Source organism: Chelonoidis abingdonii, chromosome 4, assembly GCF_003597395.2.
Source record: "Chelonoidis abingdonii isolate Lonesome George chromosome 4, CheloAbing_2.0, whole genome shotgun sequence".
NCBI classification, from domain to species: domain Eukaryota; kingdom Metazoa; phylum Chordata; order Testudines; family Testudinidae; genus Chelonoidis; species Chelonoidis abingdonii.
Window position 1 is genome coordinate 4,034,944 of NC_133772.1, and position 15,497 is coordinate 4,050,440.

Sequence of the window (15,497 nt, forward strand, 5' to 3'; positions counted from 1 at the left end):
TGTAACTGTGTCTGTGCATGGTGTGTGTCTCTGTGTGTGTTCATCACTCTTGCCACTCTTCCTGCCATTGCCCCCCCCCCCGACACCAACTCCACTTTACTTTACCCACCCAATCTCCATGCCCATGAGTGTTTGAATAACACAAGACAACAGGAGTGAATTTGAGGCTGAGCCCCCATAGCAGCAAAACCCTCAACTCCACAAAAGGGCCACATAAATCGTGAACCAAATCAAAACTGCTAATCTTCCAGCTGAGCCCATCCCAGTGTCACAGAAGAGAAGAGGGTGGGACTTGGCTGGATGCAGGGTGGAAGTTGTGAAAGTTTGCGTCACTTTCCTTCTCAGGACACTGCTCCCGGCCTGTTGTCTCGGGGCAAAAAGTCAGCATGGCAAAGACCCTGAGAGACCGGCTGTTGGACACCATTAGAGAGCTGGGTGAGTCAGACTTGAAGATGTTTAAAGACAAGCTGAACAATTTCCAGCCCAAGCCAGGTTTTAACAGTATCAGATGGGGAGAGCTGGAAAGAGCAGATGCTGTAGAAATCACTCGCCTGCTAGTCAACTACTATGAGCAGGATTACGCGGTGGAAGTGGCTAGGAAGGTGCTGGAGGACATGGACAAGAAGAACCTGGCACACAACCTCTTCCAGGCCACAGAGAAGGGTGAGTGAGGGGCTCTCAAGAGGCGATTGCCCCCTCCCTAACGGGATCTCATCTCTGTGGGTCTCTTTGTACAGGAACTGCCTGCTTGTCCACCAGCCAGGCAGAGAAATCAGCAATGCTGCTGGCTTCCTTTGCACAGTCCCCCAAGGGCAGAATTGTGCAGCCCCTTCTCAGGCAAGACTGTCACTGGGTATGACAGATCCAAAGGGGTTTAGACCAGAGGTGACAGTGGGCCGGTACGGTGTGCCGGTAAAAAATGGCCGCCAGTATGGGCCCGTACACAATGAATGTTAAAGCCCAAGGCCGCTGAGGGATGTTACAGCACTGCCACAGCAGCACTTTAAGGACCCTACTGGCAGGGCCACCAACAGGGGAAAAGAGGGGAGCTTCCTTGGGCTCCGCAACTTAAAAGGGCCCAGGGCTCCTGTCCACAACCGCTGCCTACCATGGCAGCGACCGGGGCCCCGGGCCCTTTAAATCCCCGCCAGAGCCCTGGGCAGCACTGGCCAGGCAGCACTGAAGAGCTGACTGGGGGAGGCTGACCCCCTAGCCCCGCCCCTTCTGCCCAAGGCCCCACCACTTTCAGGGGCCCAGAGCCAGGCCCTCATAAATTACTTTCATCCCTGGTTTAGACACCTAACTTCCTGTTCTAGGTCCACAAAGGGAGTTAGGCACTTCCACTGTATCACTGAGGCACTCCGTCCAGACAGGGCCGGGCCAGTAGTTGATGGTTTGCTTGTATCAGCCCAACCCCCGTCTCTTCCTTCTCCTTTCCCAAACGGGATATGAACCCCCACACAGAGAGTGGGGATCATGGCTGCACACTGGGATATTGTGTATGAGAGAGAGACACCCATCAGAGAGACATGAAGTTGTTGTTGAGAGGGGTGAGCTGATGAGAGAGACTGAGGGAAAGATCTGTTCAGGTGGAGATAGGAAAAGACAGGGGTGTTGGAAAGGGAGAGAAGGAGGGATGGGGATGGGGAATAAAGAGATGGATGTGGAGTTGTTCACGTCTGGAGGGAGGAGTCCTGGATCCAAGAAACAGTTATTTTTCTTGCTTCATCAGTCTAACAATGAACCAAACATTCTCCTTGCTATGGGGGAGTTTTTTTCTATTCCTCTTCCCCGCCATTGATTCCTCATTGGAACATTCCCCGACTCAGCTATGGGTCACCCCAAACCTTCTCCTGCCAGCTCCCAAATCCCCGTCCCTGTGGGGGAGTGGCTAGCTCGGGGTGAGCCCCTGAGAGCCGAACCTCTCTCCTCCTTCTCTCCTGCAGCTCCAGGTGGCACTCAGCAGACCCCAGCACCAACCAGCAGCACCATGACCGGAGTCACAGGTGAGTTGACATTTGTCCAGCTGTGTCGGGGATGGAACAGTAACACGGTGAATATGGTGATGTTCAAGACCCTCGTCCACCCCAGTGCATTATGTAATTTATGGAGCACCCTAAAATTACCCTGGGTTAATTGCACCGATGGGCTGGCTGTCCACCAGCTCCCTGCTGCCATAGAAAGCGGAGATTGTGCTAGGGGGACCTGGCCAATGATTGAGGGGTTTCTCCTGGGAAAGGGAGGGATCCTGGCAGTGGAGGAGGCGGGCGATGTGGGGAGGGCAGGCCAGGATGGGAGGATGGGGGAGGGATCCGGACAGAGGAGGAGGGAGGTGGCATGCAGGCTGGGGGTAGAGGCAGGAATCCAACAGATAGCCAGGCGATGTGGAGAGTGTCAGGCAGGATCCCAGCTGGGGCAGAGGCGGCTCCGGTCGCTTTCTGAGTGAGCTCCCATTTGTTTCCCAGCAGGTGTAGTCACCCCCATGGAAAACAGGCCAGACTCTTCCAGGGCTGGAGACTTAGGTAGGGTGAGCAGACGTCCGGGTTTTCCTGCACATTGCCTTTAAGGCTCCTTCCTCTGTCTGGGCAGATTTTTCAGATAACAGGAAATGTCCAGGTGTTTTGCAGAGCAGATGCTGGAGCTCAGCAACAGCCCAGTTGGTCAGCTTCATGATTGGTCCCACCTTTGCATCTGCAGCTGATTGGTGCAACCACAGCTGCCTGATCGTACCCACCCAGGCCCTGGCTCCCAGCCCCGGGGTGGGAGTCCTGCAGGGAGGTGCTAACTGGTGGCTGTCACTGCATCCTGGACTTGCGCCAGCCGTCCTGCCCCCATGACAGGGAGCAACACCCCCCTCCAGTGAATACCCCCGCCATAGGTGCCCCCTCCAGTACCCCCAACTATACCCACCTCCACCTTCCTCCCTCAGTTTCCCTTTTTGAAAACTTGAAATACCATACCCCTTGACTCAGGTCAGCCCTGAGGCCAGACACAGCAGAGAGGGGAAACTAAGGCACACATCGGATTCATAAAAAATATTACCAAAACTTCCCACTTCATCCCAACCCATATTTAACAGCAAGATATGGCTGAAGAGCAGAAAGATAAACAGACTGGCATCCTGGTCTCTAGGGGTTAGCAATACAATAGGCTAGTGTGGCCTAATGGATCATGCAGAGGATGAGGGCTCAGGATCTATTCCCAGCTTTGCCGCTGTCCTGAGGGGTCACCTTGGGAAAATCATTTCTGCCTTCTGTGCCACAATCACCCCATCTTTAGATGGGGATAAAGACACCAACCTCCTTTTTAATCATTGTGATGTCTGCAGATGGCAAGTTCAAGGGATGGAGACCCAAAGGTACATAAGGACCCCTAGCGTTAGTCACTTGGAGATCCTTGGGGTGAATGACACCAGAGAACTTCCAGATCAAGTAGCATAAAAGTCACCTGAACCCCACTCCTTTATGCAGCTCTCTCTGACTCACTCCCCTGTCCCCAGGAGACAAGATAGACCTATGATAACATCGAGTTCTGCGCCGAAGGCTTCGCAGCTGACATGGCACAGTGAAAGAGACGGTTAACACTGAAATGAAGACCGTGCCCTGCTGCTCTACCAGCTTCCGATGGCCAAGGATACCCGGAGCCTTTTCAGAGTTGTACCAACTGGCCAGCATATTGCATTCCATATTTTTGGTCAATAAAACAATTGCCTCTTTTTAATATGGAGAACTCATCCATCAGCTGCGTGGGTGTTTTCCTTGATCTTTTCACCTGGCAGGTTCAATGGTGTGTCAGAGATTTGGTTGGGCTCTGGTGAAAGCCCCAGTTGTGGTGCTCTCCTCTTACAGCATCCAGGATGGTGGGTCTGTCTCATAAGCTAAATGGCTGCAAGGCTTGGATGAGTGACCCTAAGGAACATTTGGATCCTGTTAGAAGTGCGGGGAGTTGAGCCTAATCCTGCACTAGGAGGTGCTGTGTGGAGGGCTCAGTAGCAGATGCTCTTCCACACAGTCAGTGCTGGCCCCTAGGGGGTGCTGTGCTGTGGGCGGCTCAGTAGGGATTACTCTTCTCCTCTCTCAGTCAGTGCTGACCCCAGTGCACCTCTAGGGGGTGGTTTTCCTTTTAACAACTGCTAACATGGCTCATCCAGCAGCTTTTGAACTCAAGACCTTTGCATCCACAGCACAACACTCTACTCCATGAGTCCAGGAGAGCTGGCTATATTTTAAAGAATCCTTATTGAGGTTGCAGGAAAAAAACAGCCTGATATGTAGAAAGAATAGTAAATATGGCAGGTGACCAGCTTGGCTTAACAGTGAAATCCTTGCTTATCATAAATGCAAAAAAAGAAGCTTTCAAGAAGTGGAAGATTGGACAAATGACCAGGGAGGAGTATAGAAATATTACTCAGGCATGCAGGAGTGAAATCAGGAAGACCAAATCACACTTAGAGTTGCAGTTAGCAAGAGATGTTAAAAGTAACAAGAAGGGTTTCTTCAGGTATGTTAGCAACAAGAAAAATATCAAGGAAAGTGTGGGCCCTTACTGAATGAGGGAGGCAACCTATTGACAGAGGATGTGGAAAAAACTAATGGACTCAATGCTTTTTTTGCCTCTGTCTTCACAAACAAGGTCAGCTCCCAGACTGCTACACCGGGCAGCACAAGGATGTTGTGAGGATAAATATATTAAAGCTTCTGAGATACTCTGGTAATGGGGCCATATAAGAAGAGCCAAGCCAATAACTGATCTTTCACTTCTGAATGTAAAGTGCTCGTACACCTTGCAGGCTTCCAGTTCTCAACTTGAGAGAGAGACATAGTGGATGAGGTAATATCTTTTATTGGACCAACTTCTGTTGGTGAGAGAGAGACCAGCTTCTGAGCGTACACAGAGCTCTTCTTCAGGCCCTTGAAGGAACCAAACCCCTTTCCCACTACCCCCTTGAGGCACTGTAAATATTTATTTTAAAAAAAAACCAAACAAAAAAACCAAACCAGTACTACTTGTATCTTACCATTATTAGCCTCCAGTCCTTCCTCAGAACTGAAAAAGTTGTCTGAGCTGGTCAGGTATCGCCAGCTTCCTCAGGGCAATAACTATTAGCTTTGGCACTGGCATGGCTTTCCTAAATCGAGGCTTGTGGCATTGGAGGGTTGGGATCATCTCATTACACACAGCTTCGAGGAGGTCTTTTTCCTTATTATGAGGTTCTGAAGCCACTGTTTGTCATCCCAGTTTTCCAAAATCATGCAATCTCACGACACCATGCTGGTTCTCCTGGACCAGAAGTGGGGGTCCATCCATGGGCATACCTTGTCAATACTGGCAGTCACTATATCTGTTCCATGGCGCCAGAGGAGATTGTCAGTCACCCATCATGGTCAGCCATTTTCATCATCATGTCAGAAAGTTCTGTCCAGATTCCATCCAGCATCTTGCCAATTGCCCACCTCACTGCATGAATACTTGTCCCTCAAGAAGGAGTGTTAGGGATGCGAGTGCCAATGTAGGATCCTGGCTTGTAATTTTGCCTGAGATAGTATTTTAAGTGTTGCTTGCCTGTTTGATTTATACACACACATTCTTACTAATATGTGTGAATAAAGGGACCCTCACTAAGGACAAAGGCAGACACCGTGTATGCTGCTTTTGCCTAAGCCAGATGGATTTGTTAGTATAATGGGAACAGATAAGAGCAGTAAAAGTGTTACTGGGCATGGTGGGAGTGTAATATGGACACTATCCGGTGGTCTAGGGACATTTACATTGAACACATCACCGGCCACCGCCAATACCAGGAGTGAGCCGTCGTGGCTTCATGCACCCACGGGGGGGAGGGGGAAACCCTTAAAACCCCCCTACTAAACTATATCCCCTAAGTCCTGAACCCACCTACCTGGATTCCACCATGTGAGGGTCATCCTGTCCTCATTACCCTTCCCGCCTACTCTAATCATGGCTATGTGTAACCCATTATATGAGCGATGTACCCTCACTGCTCCCCTACTGTATCTTGACCCCACCCACCGTACACCCCGCATTGGGGACATTACAGACTGTATATATTATATGCTAACCAATAACCAAATACCAACGTCCCCTATACTCTGTATGTTACCCCCGATGACTAATAAGTGACGCATCAAACTCTGTGTATCATCTTTATTTAAATATTCTCTAATAAACATTTATATATGAGCACACACTTGAAGACGGCCTCAACTCCTATCTCAAGGCAAGGTCAAGCAACCAGTCGGGAGGGGCAAAGGGGGATTGGGGGAAGATAAAACACTAAAAGGCCAGAGAAATGCCTGCCCCTGACTGTAGCACAGCCTCACTCCTTATCCTTCTCACGGGGCACAGAAGGGGTGGGATGAAGACCCCAGACCCACGACCCTCTGAAATGGAATGTGACAGTAATTTGTAAGGGGTGGGACTGTGCGTGTGCATTTCAGGTATAATTATGCCTACTGAGGAGGTGGAGAATGCTGGGAAACAAGGCTCTGTGACCTCGGAGTTATGGGACACGTTTGCTGGAAACTAACCCCAGTAAACATTGCATTATCAGCACTTTGGACTTCTGGTCAGCTTTCTGTCTGTGTAATGAGAACCGGGGGAGTGAGAGGGTGAAGGGAAAGCCTGCTAACAAGGAGCAGGAGCAGAACCACCATCCTTCCATGTCTTCCACCCAGTGTGGCCAGAGGGAGAGATGAGCTGGTACTGCCCTGGGCAAATGTGTAAAAGACATGGGCTGTGGCAACTGCACTCAGACAGGCAGTTCCTAGAGAGTCTCCTGTGAGGCACAGAACCTGGGATACTGGCTCTGAAGTGGTAGCGCTGTTCTGGCATGACAAAAGTGGCAGTGTGGATGCAGGTATATGCCTCTACACAGGTTTTGACCTCTCTCCAGCATAGTGTATGTGGACACTACATGCAGGTCTGAGGAATATGCAGGAGCATGTACAGAGTCAACTATCCAACTATGCATGGAAATGTAGACGTAGCCAAAGGAGGGATATTCCAAAAGCACAAAGGTTAGTTAAGCACTCAGCTTCCAATGAGCATCTCTGAGAACTAGGTATCCAACAGCCTTTTTGCGCCTTTGAGCCTCAGTAGCACCTAAATGTTGGACTGATATGTCTCAAATGGCAATTAGTTACCTAATGTACCTTTGTGGATCTAGCTGAAACATCTTAAAATTCTTTGACCCAAAATTCTGTGAACATCAGACATTAGCGTTGAACACATCTGGAGGGAGAATGTATGGCCATCCATTGTATCCAGCAGTGACGTCATGGCATCTCATATGCTCCCTTGTGGCTGTAAAGCCCGATCTGCGAGGAGCAAGATTCTAAATGGATGTCACTTAGAGATATGCAGGCTCCCACTGAAGACTTGGCCTGATGCTTGACCGGTTTTTCAATCAGTTTTTCTTGTGCATCTTTCTCAAACTGTTTGATAGTTGCTGTCCTTTCCGGTCTCTCCTTGGCTGTGTCTTCAAACTTACCTGTATTCATGTTGCATGAGTTGAGATTCTGTTTTTGGTTGTCTTTGAAGGATTTGTGTTGAGCACCTTTCTTGTGCTTTCCAAGTTCCCTAATCCTGCAAACACATGTGCATGTGCTTAATTTTACTCATGCGAGTAGTCCAACTGACGTCAAAGGGATTACTCACATGCGTAAATTGAAGCACTCACATAAGAATGCCCAGGACTGGGATCTATGGTACTGAACCAATATGCCCTGGAGTCCCTGGAAAGACTCCATTGAGTCCAATGGTCAGTGCTCGGGCCCTTAATGAATGACAAGGGGACTGGTATAGTTTTTTCAGGTTGATTTTAATGAGAAGGGGCAGCTATTTTTTTATACACAGCTGTTCTCCGGTAGAAGGTGCCGCCGTACAAACTGTCTCGTCTAATTTCTTAACTTCAATTAAACTTCAAATATGTTTACTTATTCATTACTCTGGCAGAGCAAGTGTTAATATTGACATTATTTCTGTGTAACGAGTCATATGTTGTTTTCCTGACTATTCCCAATACATTTTCTTGCCTAATTAGATAACAACAGAATTGCTCAAAAAAACAATGTTTTAATGAGGTCCACAGCAGCCTATTATAATCCATAATAATAGATGCTTTCTACAAAGTTCTCCTAACTTTGGGGAATAATGAGAACATTACCAGCATAACCAGTGCTGGACAATAGCATTTACTCTTTCCCTTTTTTCCCCCTTTCAACATCTTCACTTTCAGACCAAATTCATCTCTGGCATCATTCTTTTATGCCAGGGCTACATTTGGCCCTTGTGTCCAAAGCCATGACAAACCAAACCAGGTCACTGCAGGCGTGTGTCTCTGATCCTCGCTCACGTTGACTAGTACTTACTCATACTGGTAGTGTCAATGAGATCAAGTACTACTCAGTGCAAGTAGAGCATTGTCGGCTTAGGTTGCAAATAAACGAAGAAGAATTTTAATGCACACAAGAAAGACAAGAAGGGGCTTTATCTGATACATAACAATATGTTAGGGCATCTCGAAACTATAGGTTTCATTCTGATGTTCCTTCACTGAATAGCCTCTTACTCAGAGATTGGTTTCATTGACTTCCACAGGACTATCTGCTGAAAAAGTGTGGGTAAGGGTATCAAAATCTGCCATTAAAAAGCCAAAATACTATCTTAGGGAAATAACCGGAATCTCCTATTTAATCTGGAAAAAAAAAGGGCAATCCTCAGAGTGTTCTATGTCAATTCAACATTAATATAAATCAGTGTTGAAACTGATGGCTAAGTGGAACACAACTGGCCAGATTCTCAGCTAGTGTAAATCAGCATCACTCCACTGATGTTAATGGGCCAGAAACCCCAACTAATGTAACTTGATGGAGTGCCACTTAAATCGATGTGGCTGTATCTCCAGCAGGTGTAAATCATCTTTGCTCCACTGAAATCAATGGCGCTCCAGCTCCAGTTGGTGTAAACTAGCATCACTACATTGCAATCAATGGGACCAGATCCCCGCCGGTGAAAATCAGCATTAGCCCCATTGGTGCTAATGGGTGAGACCCCCTGCTTTAGTAAATAGGTGGAGCTCTGCTGAAGTCATTGGAAACATAACTGGTCAAAATTGGTGTCATTCCATTGAAGTCAGTGGGGCTTCCTACATTTATACAAGAAGAGGATCTGGCCCTTATGCTCATAGAATTTCCCAAAGCACATAAATGACTTAGGAGCACGAGCCCCTTATTGGGGCAGAGGTCTGGCTTGTTATACCCAGTCGACGGATTATGTCTTTAACTCGTAACCTGATGTAGATATATAACCCACACACCTCCTGGATGTGGTGCTCTGTCCCATGTGGTGGCACGGAGACAGACCACTTAGAAGGAGATTAATGAGGCTGCCCTACAGCCTTAGCTAAGAGCTGTGTGGCTTTTAGCTCATGTGGTAGAGGCTCATGCACTAAGCTACAGAGGTCCTTGGTTTGATCCTGTCTACTGAGGTCTGTCAGTGTTACAGATGTTCATCAAATTATCCATCCCCAGGGGCAAATGTGAACTGTTTTATGTTCACAACTTCCCAACCATAACCCTAACTATAACCCTGCAGAATTTGGGGAAGTTCTGGGGCAGACTATTGTTCCATGACTGAACTAACCTGTAGAAGCTATCAGTTCCCCTCTGTCTCAGAAACACAGGGATTGCCAGACAGGATCAGACCAGACACAAGGTTTATCTAGTCCAATAGCCTGTCTATGACAGTGGCTTATACCAGATGCTTCTAAGGAAAGTGTAAGAACCTCACAGTAGGCAGATGTGGGCGAATCTGCCCCCAACATTAGGTCTCCTCCTAATCTCCAATAGTTAGAGATAAGTTTAACCTTTAAGCATGAGGTTTAATCTCTCTCCCAAAAATATTTTCTTTAATTATAACTCTTGATATTCTACATATGCATATAAATAGCCTATCCCTTTTTGAACCTTACTACATTCTTGACCACAATTGCTTCTTGGGGCAATATGTTCCCTAGAAAAATCATACATTTTGTGAAAAATTACCTTCCTTGTCTTGATTTTGAACTTCCTAACTTTTAATTTGATAGATTTTTCTCCTGTTCTTGTGTTATGAACCGGAGAAGAGATGCTCTTGATCTACCTTCTATAGACAATTCAGTCTCCACCAACTGGAGAATGAAAACAATGCTATATTAGGTGATGGTCTGTTTCCATCTTGGCATTTTGTCAGAGGCCCATGCGGTGGTTAGTCTGATGTTGTTTAATCAGTTCTCCCTAAAAATCATCTGCATTGTCCAAAGAGGATTGATCTAGACTGTTCGCAGTGGTGGCAGATGACAGAACAAGGAGCAATGGTCTCAAGTTGCAGTGGGAGAGGTCTAGGTTGGATATTAGGAAACACTATTTCACTAGGAGGGGGGTGAAGCACTGGAATGGGTTACCTAGGGAGGTGGTGAAATCTCCTTCCTTAGAGGTCAGGCTTGACAAAGCCCTGGCTTTGATGATTTAGTTGGGGATTGGTCCTGTTTGAGCAGGGTGTTGGATTAGATGAGCTCCTGAGATTCTATGAGTATAAGTGATAGCTAACGTAAGAACTCTTACAGGTTCTAAAAACAGTTGTTTTTTTTTCTCATTGGGTATATCTATGCATCATTCCAAGGTGTGATTTCAGCTTGCGTATTCCCTAATCTCTGTGGCAGTGGTGTAGGTCTGAAAACTTAATTTTGACAATTGTTTTAAAGAATAATTATTTTAAAGTGGTAATATTGTAAGTGGGTACAGATTAGACATAGGTGGGAAAATAATTCCCTGTCCCCTGAATATATTCAAGATTTCAAAATATTTTCCCATTCTACATTGGGATGAAACCTGGTCTTCTGGAAAAACTTCATAGAAAATGAGAGAAAAGCCTGACCTATGAATAGCCAGTAGCTCAGTGGTTAGGGCACTTTTCTAGGATAAGGGATGTTGTAGAAAAACAGAGTTCTCATCTCAGGTTGGGTGCAGCAAGTCAGATACTTTATTATCTCCCTCCACACAATTGCTAGAGAGCGCTAAACAGGTGTCTCTCCAGCAAGCATTTATACTTTGTTACATACAATAATGTGCAACAGCTGCATTTTGTTTATACATAGGTCATGCTTATATCTTTTTCTTTCCGCATCTATTTAGGCTATAGTCTACATTCCACACTTATCTTCTAACACAAGATCACAACTTCTCACACAGTTCTTTCCCACTTTCCTCACACAATCCTCCCTTCTACAAATCTCACATTATTAGAGTTACAGCTAGCTTGACTCTTGCTCACAGAAGGGACTGTTTGCATTGAAATCCTCTTCAAATTCCTGTCAGTTCTTTCTTTACTTCCACAGGGATGAACTGGTGGATTTTCAACAGCTCCAGGGAGACCAGCTGACAGTCACTATTGTGACTTTGCCTTCCATCTAAACCGCAGCTACCACCACTCAAAATGACACCAAGCAATTGCCTGGTGAGTCAGGATGACTTGACCACCACAGAAAAGGATGGGGGAGAAAAAATGTAGTAACATTTATAGAAAGGGGTGCATCAGTTTGTCATCCATGTCCATTATCTATAGTACCATTCCCGTAGCTCTCTTCCCTGTAGGCAAACCCACAGTTTCTTGGGGATACTGGTCCCCAGGTCATACCCAACTGTCATAAACAGATAGCTAAGGGTTAATGTTTCTTTCACCTGTAAAGGGTTAACAAAGGGAACCAGACACCTGACCAGAGGACCAATCAGGAAACCAGATTTTTCAAAGCTCAGGGAGGGAATGTTTGGGTCTGTATCTTTTGTCTGTCTCTCGGCTATGAGAGGGGATTTTTCTATCTTCAAGCTTCTAATCTTCAGTTTCCAAGTTGTAAGTACAAAGGTAGAAAAACAATAGGCTTTTATTGGGTTTTTTTTTGTATTTACATGTGTGTAGTTGCTGAAATGTTTAAATTGTAATTCTTTTTGAATAAGGTTGTTTATTCCTTTTTTCTTTTAAGCAATTGACCCTGTATTGTCAACTTGATACAGAGAGTATGTTTATGTGTTTTTCTTTCTTTTTAAGACCTGTTTGAGTTTTCTCTGGGTAGGCTAAGGAACGAAGGGAAGGGAAATTCTCTTTGTGTTATATCTACGGAGGGTGGATCTGAACAGCCTCAGGGGAAGAAGGAGGGGGAAGAGGAGAGATACTTAATCTCTCGGTGCTTGTGTTTCAAGGACTTGAAGCTGTATCTTCCAGGGGAAGCCTGGGAGGGGGTAAAGAGAAGACAAGGGGAGGGGGGTTATTTCCCTTTGTGGTAAGACTCAGGGCTTCTGAGTCTTGGGGTCCCCCAGAGAAGGTTTTGGAAGACCAAAGAGGGAGCCAAGCCCTGGAATCACTTGGCTGGTGGCAGCAATATCAGATCTAAGCTGGTAATTAAGCTTAGAAGGGTTCATGCTAGCTTCTCAGTTTATGAACACTAAGGTTCAAATCTGAGTAGGAAGCTATGACACCAACTCTTCCCAAACTCACTATCTACCCCCACACTGATCACAACTCCTGCTTCCCCTTTCTTAAGCTGTTTTTTTTCCACTCCTTCAAACTCCAATCTACTTGCATATTGCCTCTGCACTTGGTTTTTTTAGAATGAGTTTAGTCTGGCTTATATAGCCCTCAGACTCCTCCTACCCACAACACCCATTGGGAGGAGCAGATAATTAGAGTCAGCTGCTTGGTTTCTTTGTTGTTGTTTTGTTCCCCCAGGGTGGTTCATACTGTCACACCAGGGAGACTCAGATTCAAGACCCTGTTCTAAATCAGGCCCTTGGACCTGGATCTCTCACATCCCAGATCAGGCTTACAACGACTGGGCTATCAAGATAGATTTTCTCTCTGTTTCCCAATGGATCCTTTATTAGTCATACAAAGTGGAACAGCTCCAACAGGAGAGACTGAGAGACAGAAATGCACCATAGAATAGACAATAGGGCAGACATTAGGGCACTCACCTGTGATATTGGAAACATAGATCTATTTCCCTGCTCTTAATTAGGCAGATAAGTGACTTGAATAGGAGTCTCCCACATCCCAGGTGAGTGCCCTGATAGCTGGGATTTGGCTATTTTGGGGTCGCTCTCTCTATGTCTCTGGAGGTTAACCAGAAATTCCATCCTGAACTTGAGAAATGTTTAATCAAAACTGAGATATTCCAACTAAAAGATTTCTATTTGGCAAATCCGTGTTTTTGGTGGAAAATCCATTTTATTAAAAAGCTCCCAGCCAGCTTGAGTGCAGAGAATGGACAGGGCCCACTTTGAGAGCAGCTGTTCAGGATTTTGGTTTAGCCTCATCATTCAGTGTGTGGGCCCAGGTGTGACAGGGGGCTGGGCAAGAGCTGCTGACTCAGCCCTCTGTCACGCCAGCTTCCTTTAAGGGAAGCAGATTGGAGCTGGCTAGAAAATCCTGCAGCTAATTGGTGAATGGGAGACAGTTCCCCATCCATTTAGCCTGGGGCTATATAAATGGCTGGGAGGAAGGAAGCCAAAACTGGGGAAGGCTAAGGGTGTTGGGGGTAGAGAGGGTAGCTGTTCTAGAAGCCAAGGTATGTATGGCCAAAAGGTTGTAGGAACAGAGGCTGTAAGTGAATGACACCAGTGGTTACTGACCCCCAGGGTTTCTGAGTGACTTTTTTAGCCTGGTAGAAGGCAAGAGGGCCCTGCAGGGCCTTGCTACACCAGGTCTTATTTAAACTCTTCCAGCCTTGCTCTGAAGATAAAATTCATACTTTGCTCATGTGCTTTTCCATGGTGTTTATCACTGTAGTGTCTAAACTTATTTTCAAAATACCCCTGTGAGGTAGGGAATTGAAGTATAGAGAAATTAAGGTCAAAGCTTGCTGCTAATTTTGGGTGCCCAGTTTGAGACCCTGCAACAGCCCAGATCTGAAATTGCCGGGAAAATCCTGCTCAGCCCCCAGAATCCCTAGGATGTCAAAATGTTAACGGGGGAGGGGGAGGAATTAAACTGAGAGATCAATGGAAGCTCTAGCAAATCCTGTGTGAATAACAATTTTTAAATGGTCAAACTTAGGCAGATTTTCATGAGACTGGTGTAAGGCATCACCCTATCAAATTTCAAGTCACTGCCACAAAGCTTGGGGTCATCAGAGTTTCTCAGAGGAAAAGTCATTAGTTTTTTTTTTAATATGGGTAAAACAATGTCTTTTTCCCTAGTTTCAGTTCTCAAATGGCAGACCAGGCTGAAATTTTCCAAATAAATAAATATCAATCAGAGACAGGCAGCAGCATTTTAAGTCAGGTCAATACACCAACATGAAGCATTTCAATTTTGGAATGTCCATGTATTTCATGTTGTTCAAAAATTTCAAAACAGAACATTTTAACATTTCCAAATAGACATTTTTCAGAATTTCCATTCCTTTCAAAGTGTTAATATTTTAACTTTTTTCCTTGATTTGGGATGCAAACAAATGTTGAAAAGTTAGTTTTCCCCATGGCATTGAAATGCTGAATTTCACCTTGCTCTACCCTGTAGCATAGACTCAGCTACAGCAGGGTAAAGGTGTTTTATTCTAGGCTAATGCAGGGAGAAAGCACTAATGCAATGTGATCGGTAGCTTTGGGGTGCACTGGCTAGTCTATGATCCTTGCTAAAGGGGATGGTGATACAGAGATTGAGGGTTCACCTGAATCAAGACTTTCAAAAAAAAATTTATGGCCTGTATTACGCAGGATGTCAGACTAGTTTTGTTACAATGGTCTTCTTCGGCTTATAATCTATGGCCCTATTCCAGTATATGGCACCTTTACACAGGTATAACTTTATCCACACTGATGCTTATACCAGTATAACCATATCAGTAGACAAGCACACTCCTAGCAGATATAGCAATATCTGTAAATCATGTATAGAGATGTACTTATCTCATGGAGCTGGAAGGGACCCTGAAAAGTCATTGAGTCCAGTCCCCTGCCTTCACCAAGTACTGATTTTGCCCTAAATTCCTAAGTGACCCCCTCAAGGATTGAGCTCATAATCCTGGGTTTAGCAGGCCAATGCTTAAACCAGTGAGCTATCTCTCCCCCTCCAGCTGTAGGCTGCATCTAAGTGTTGGCACATGACAGAGCTGAAACCCGTACTCCTAAATCACAAAGTACTGAGGGCTAGATTCACAAAGGGATTTAGGTATCTAATTGCCACTTTGGGCATCTCAGTCTAGAACCAGGCCCCATTGCTATTCTTGAAATCCCCACTCAGCTGAGGCCAAACCCTATGGGTGCCTAAACTCACTTGGCACCTGCATTTTTGCAGTAAAATCTCCTTTGTGCCTGTTTCAGCCTCTGAGTATGCAAACCGCTGCTACTTTCTGAGCATCGAGATGCCTGGCCCTTCCACCTCATAGGAGAAGAGATTTGATCATCAGTTTCCCACCTCTCCTGTGGGCACTCTAGCCTCTGAAG

The 15,497-nt window shown here is 45.9% G+C and overlaps 2 protein-coding genes across 3 annotated transcripts in view; one reads left to right on the top strand and one right to left on the bottom strand.

Annotated features, from left to right (window-relative positions):
- The window catches only part of LOC116815086 (uncharacterized), a 669,588-nt gene that overhangs the window by 325,482 nt on the left and 328,609 nt on the right, over positions 1 to 15,497 (bottom strand). The window lies entirely within an intron of this gene.
- Positions 106 to 3,718, top strand: LOC116826839 (pyrin domain-containing protein 1-like). 2 transcript variants are annotated; one of them, XM_032783852.2, is made up of 4 exons: positions 106 to 663; positions 1,947 to 2,006; positions 2,466 to 2,522; positions 3,500 to 3,718. In XM_032783852.2, exons 1-4 carry the CDS (start codon positions 387 to 389, stop codon positions 3,517 to 3,519), a joined length of 414 nt encoding a protein of 137 aa, XP_032639743.1. In that variant the 5' UTR covers positions 106 to 386; the 3' UTR covers positions 3,520 to 3,718. The 2 variants fall into 2 exon arrangements, with proteins under 2 accessions (XP_032639743.1, XP_032639744.1); XM_032783853.2 differs by lacking the exon at positions 2,466 to 2,522.

Excerpts from the sequence above, each read along its gene's own strand:
- LOC116826839 (XM_032783852.2), top strand. The coding sequence starts at position 387 with ATGGCAAAGACCCTGAGAGACCGGCTGTTGGACACCATTAGAGAGCTG. Across the intron at positions 2,007-2,465 it reads CACCATGACCGGAGTCACAG|CAGGTGTAGTCACCCCCATG; the intron begins GTGAGTTGACAT and ends TTTGTTTCCCAG. Across the intron at positions 2,523-3,499 it reads TTCCAGGGCTGGAGACTTAG|GAGACAAGATAGACCTATGA; the intron begins GTAGGGTGAGCA and ends CCCTGTCCCCAG.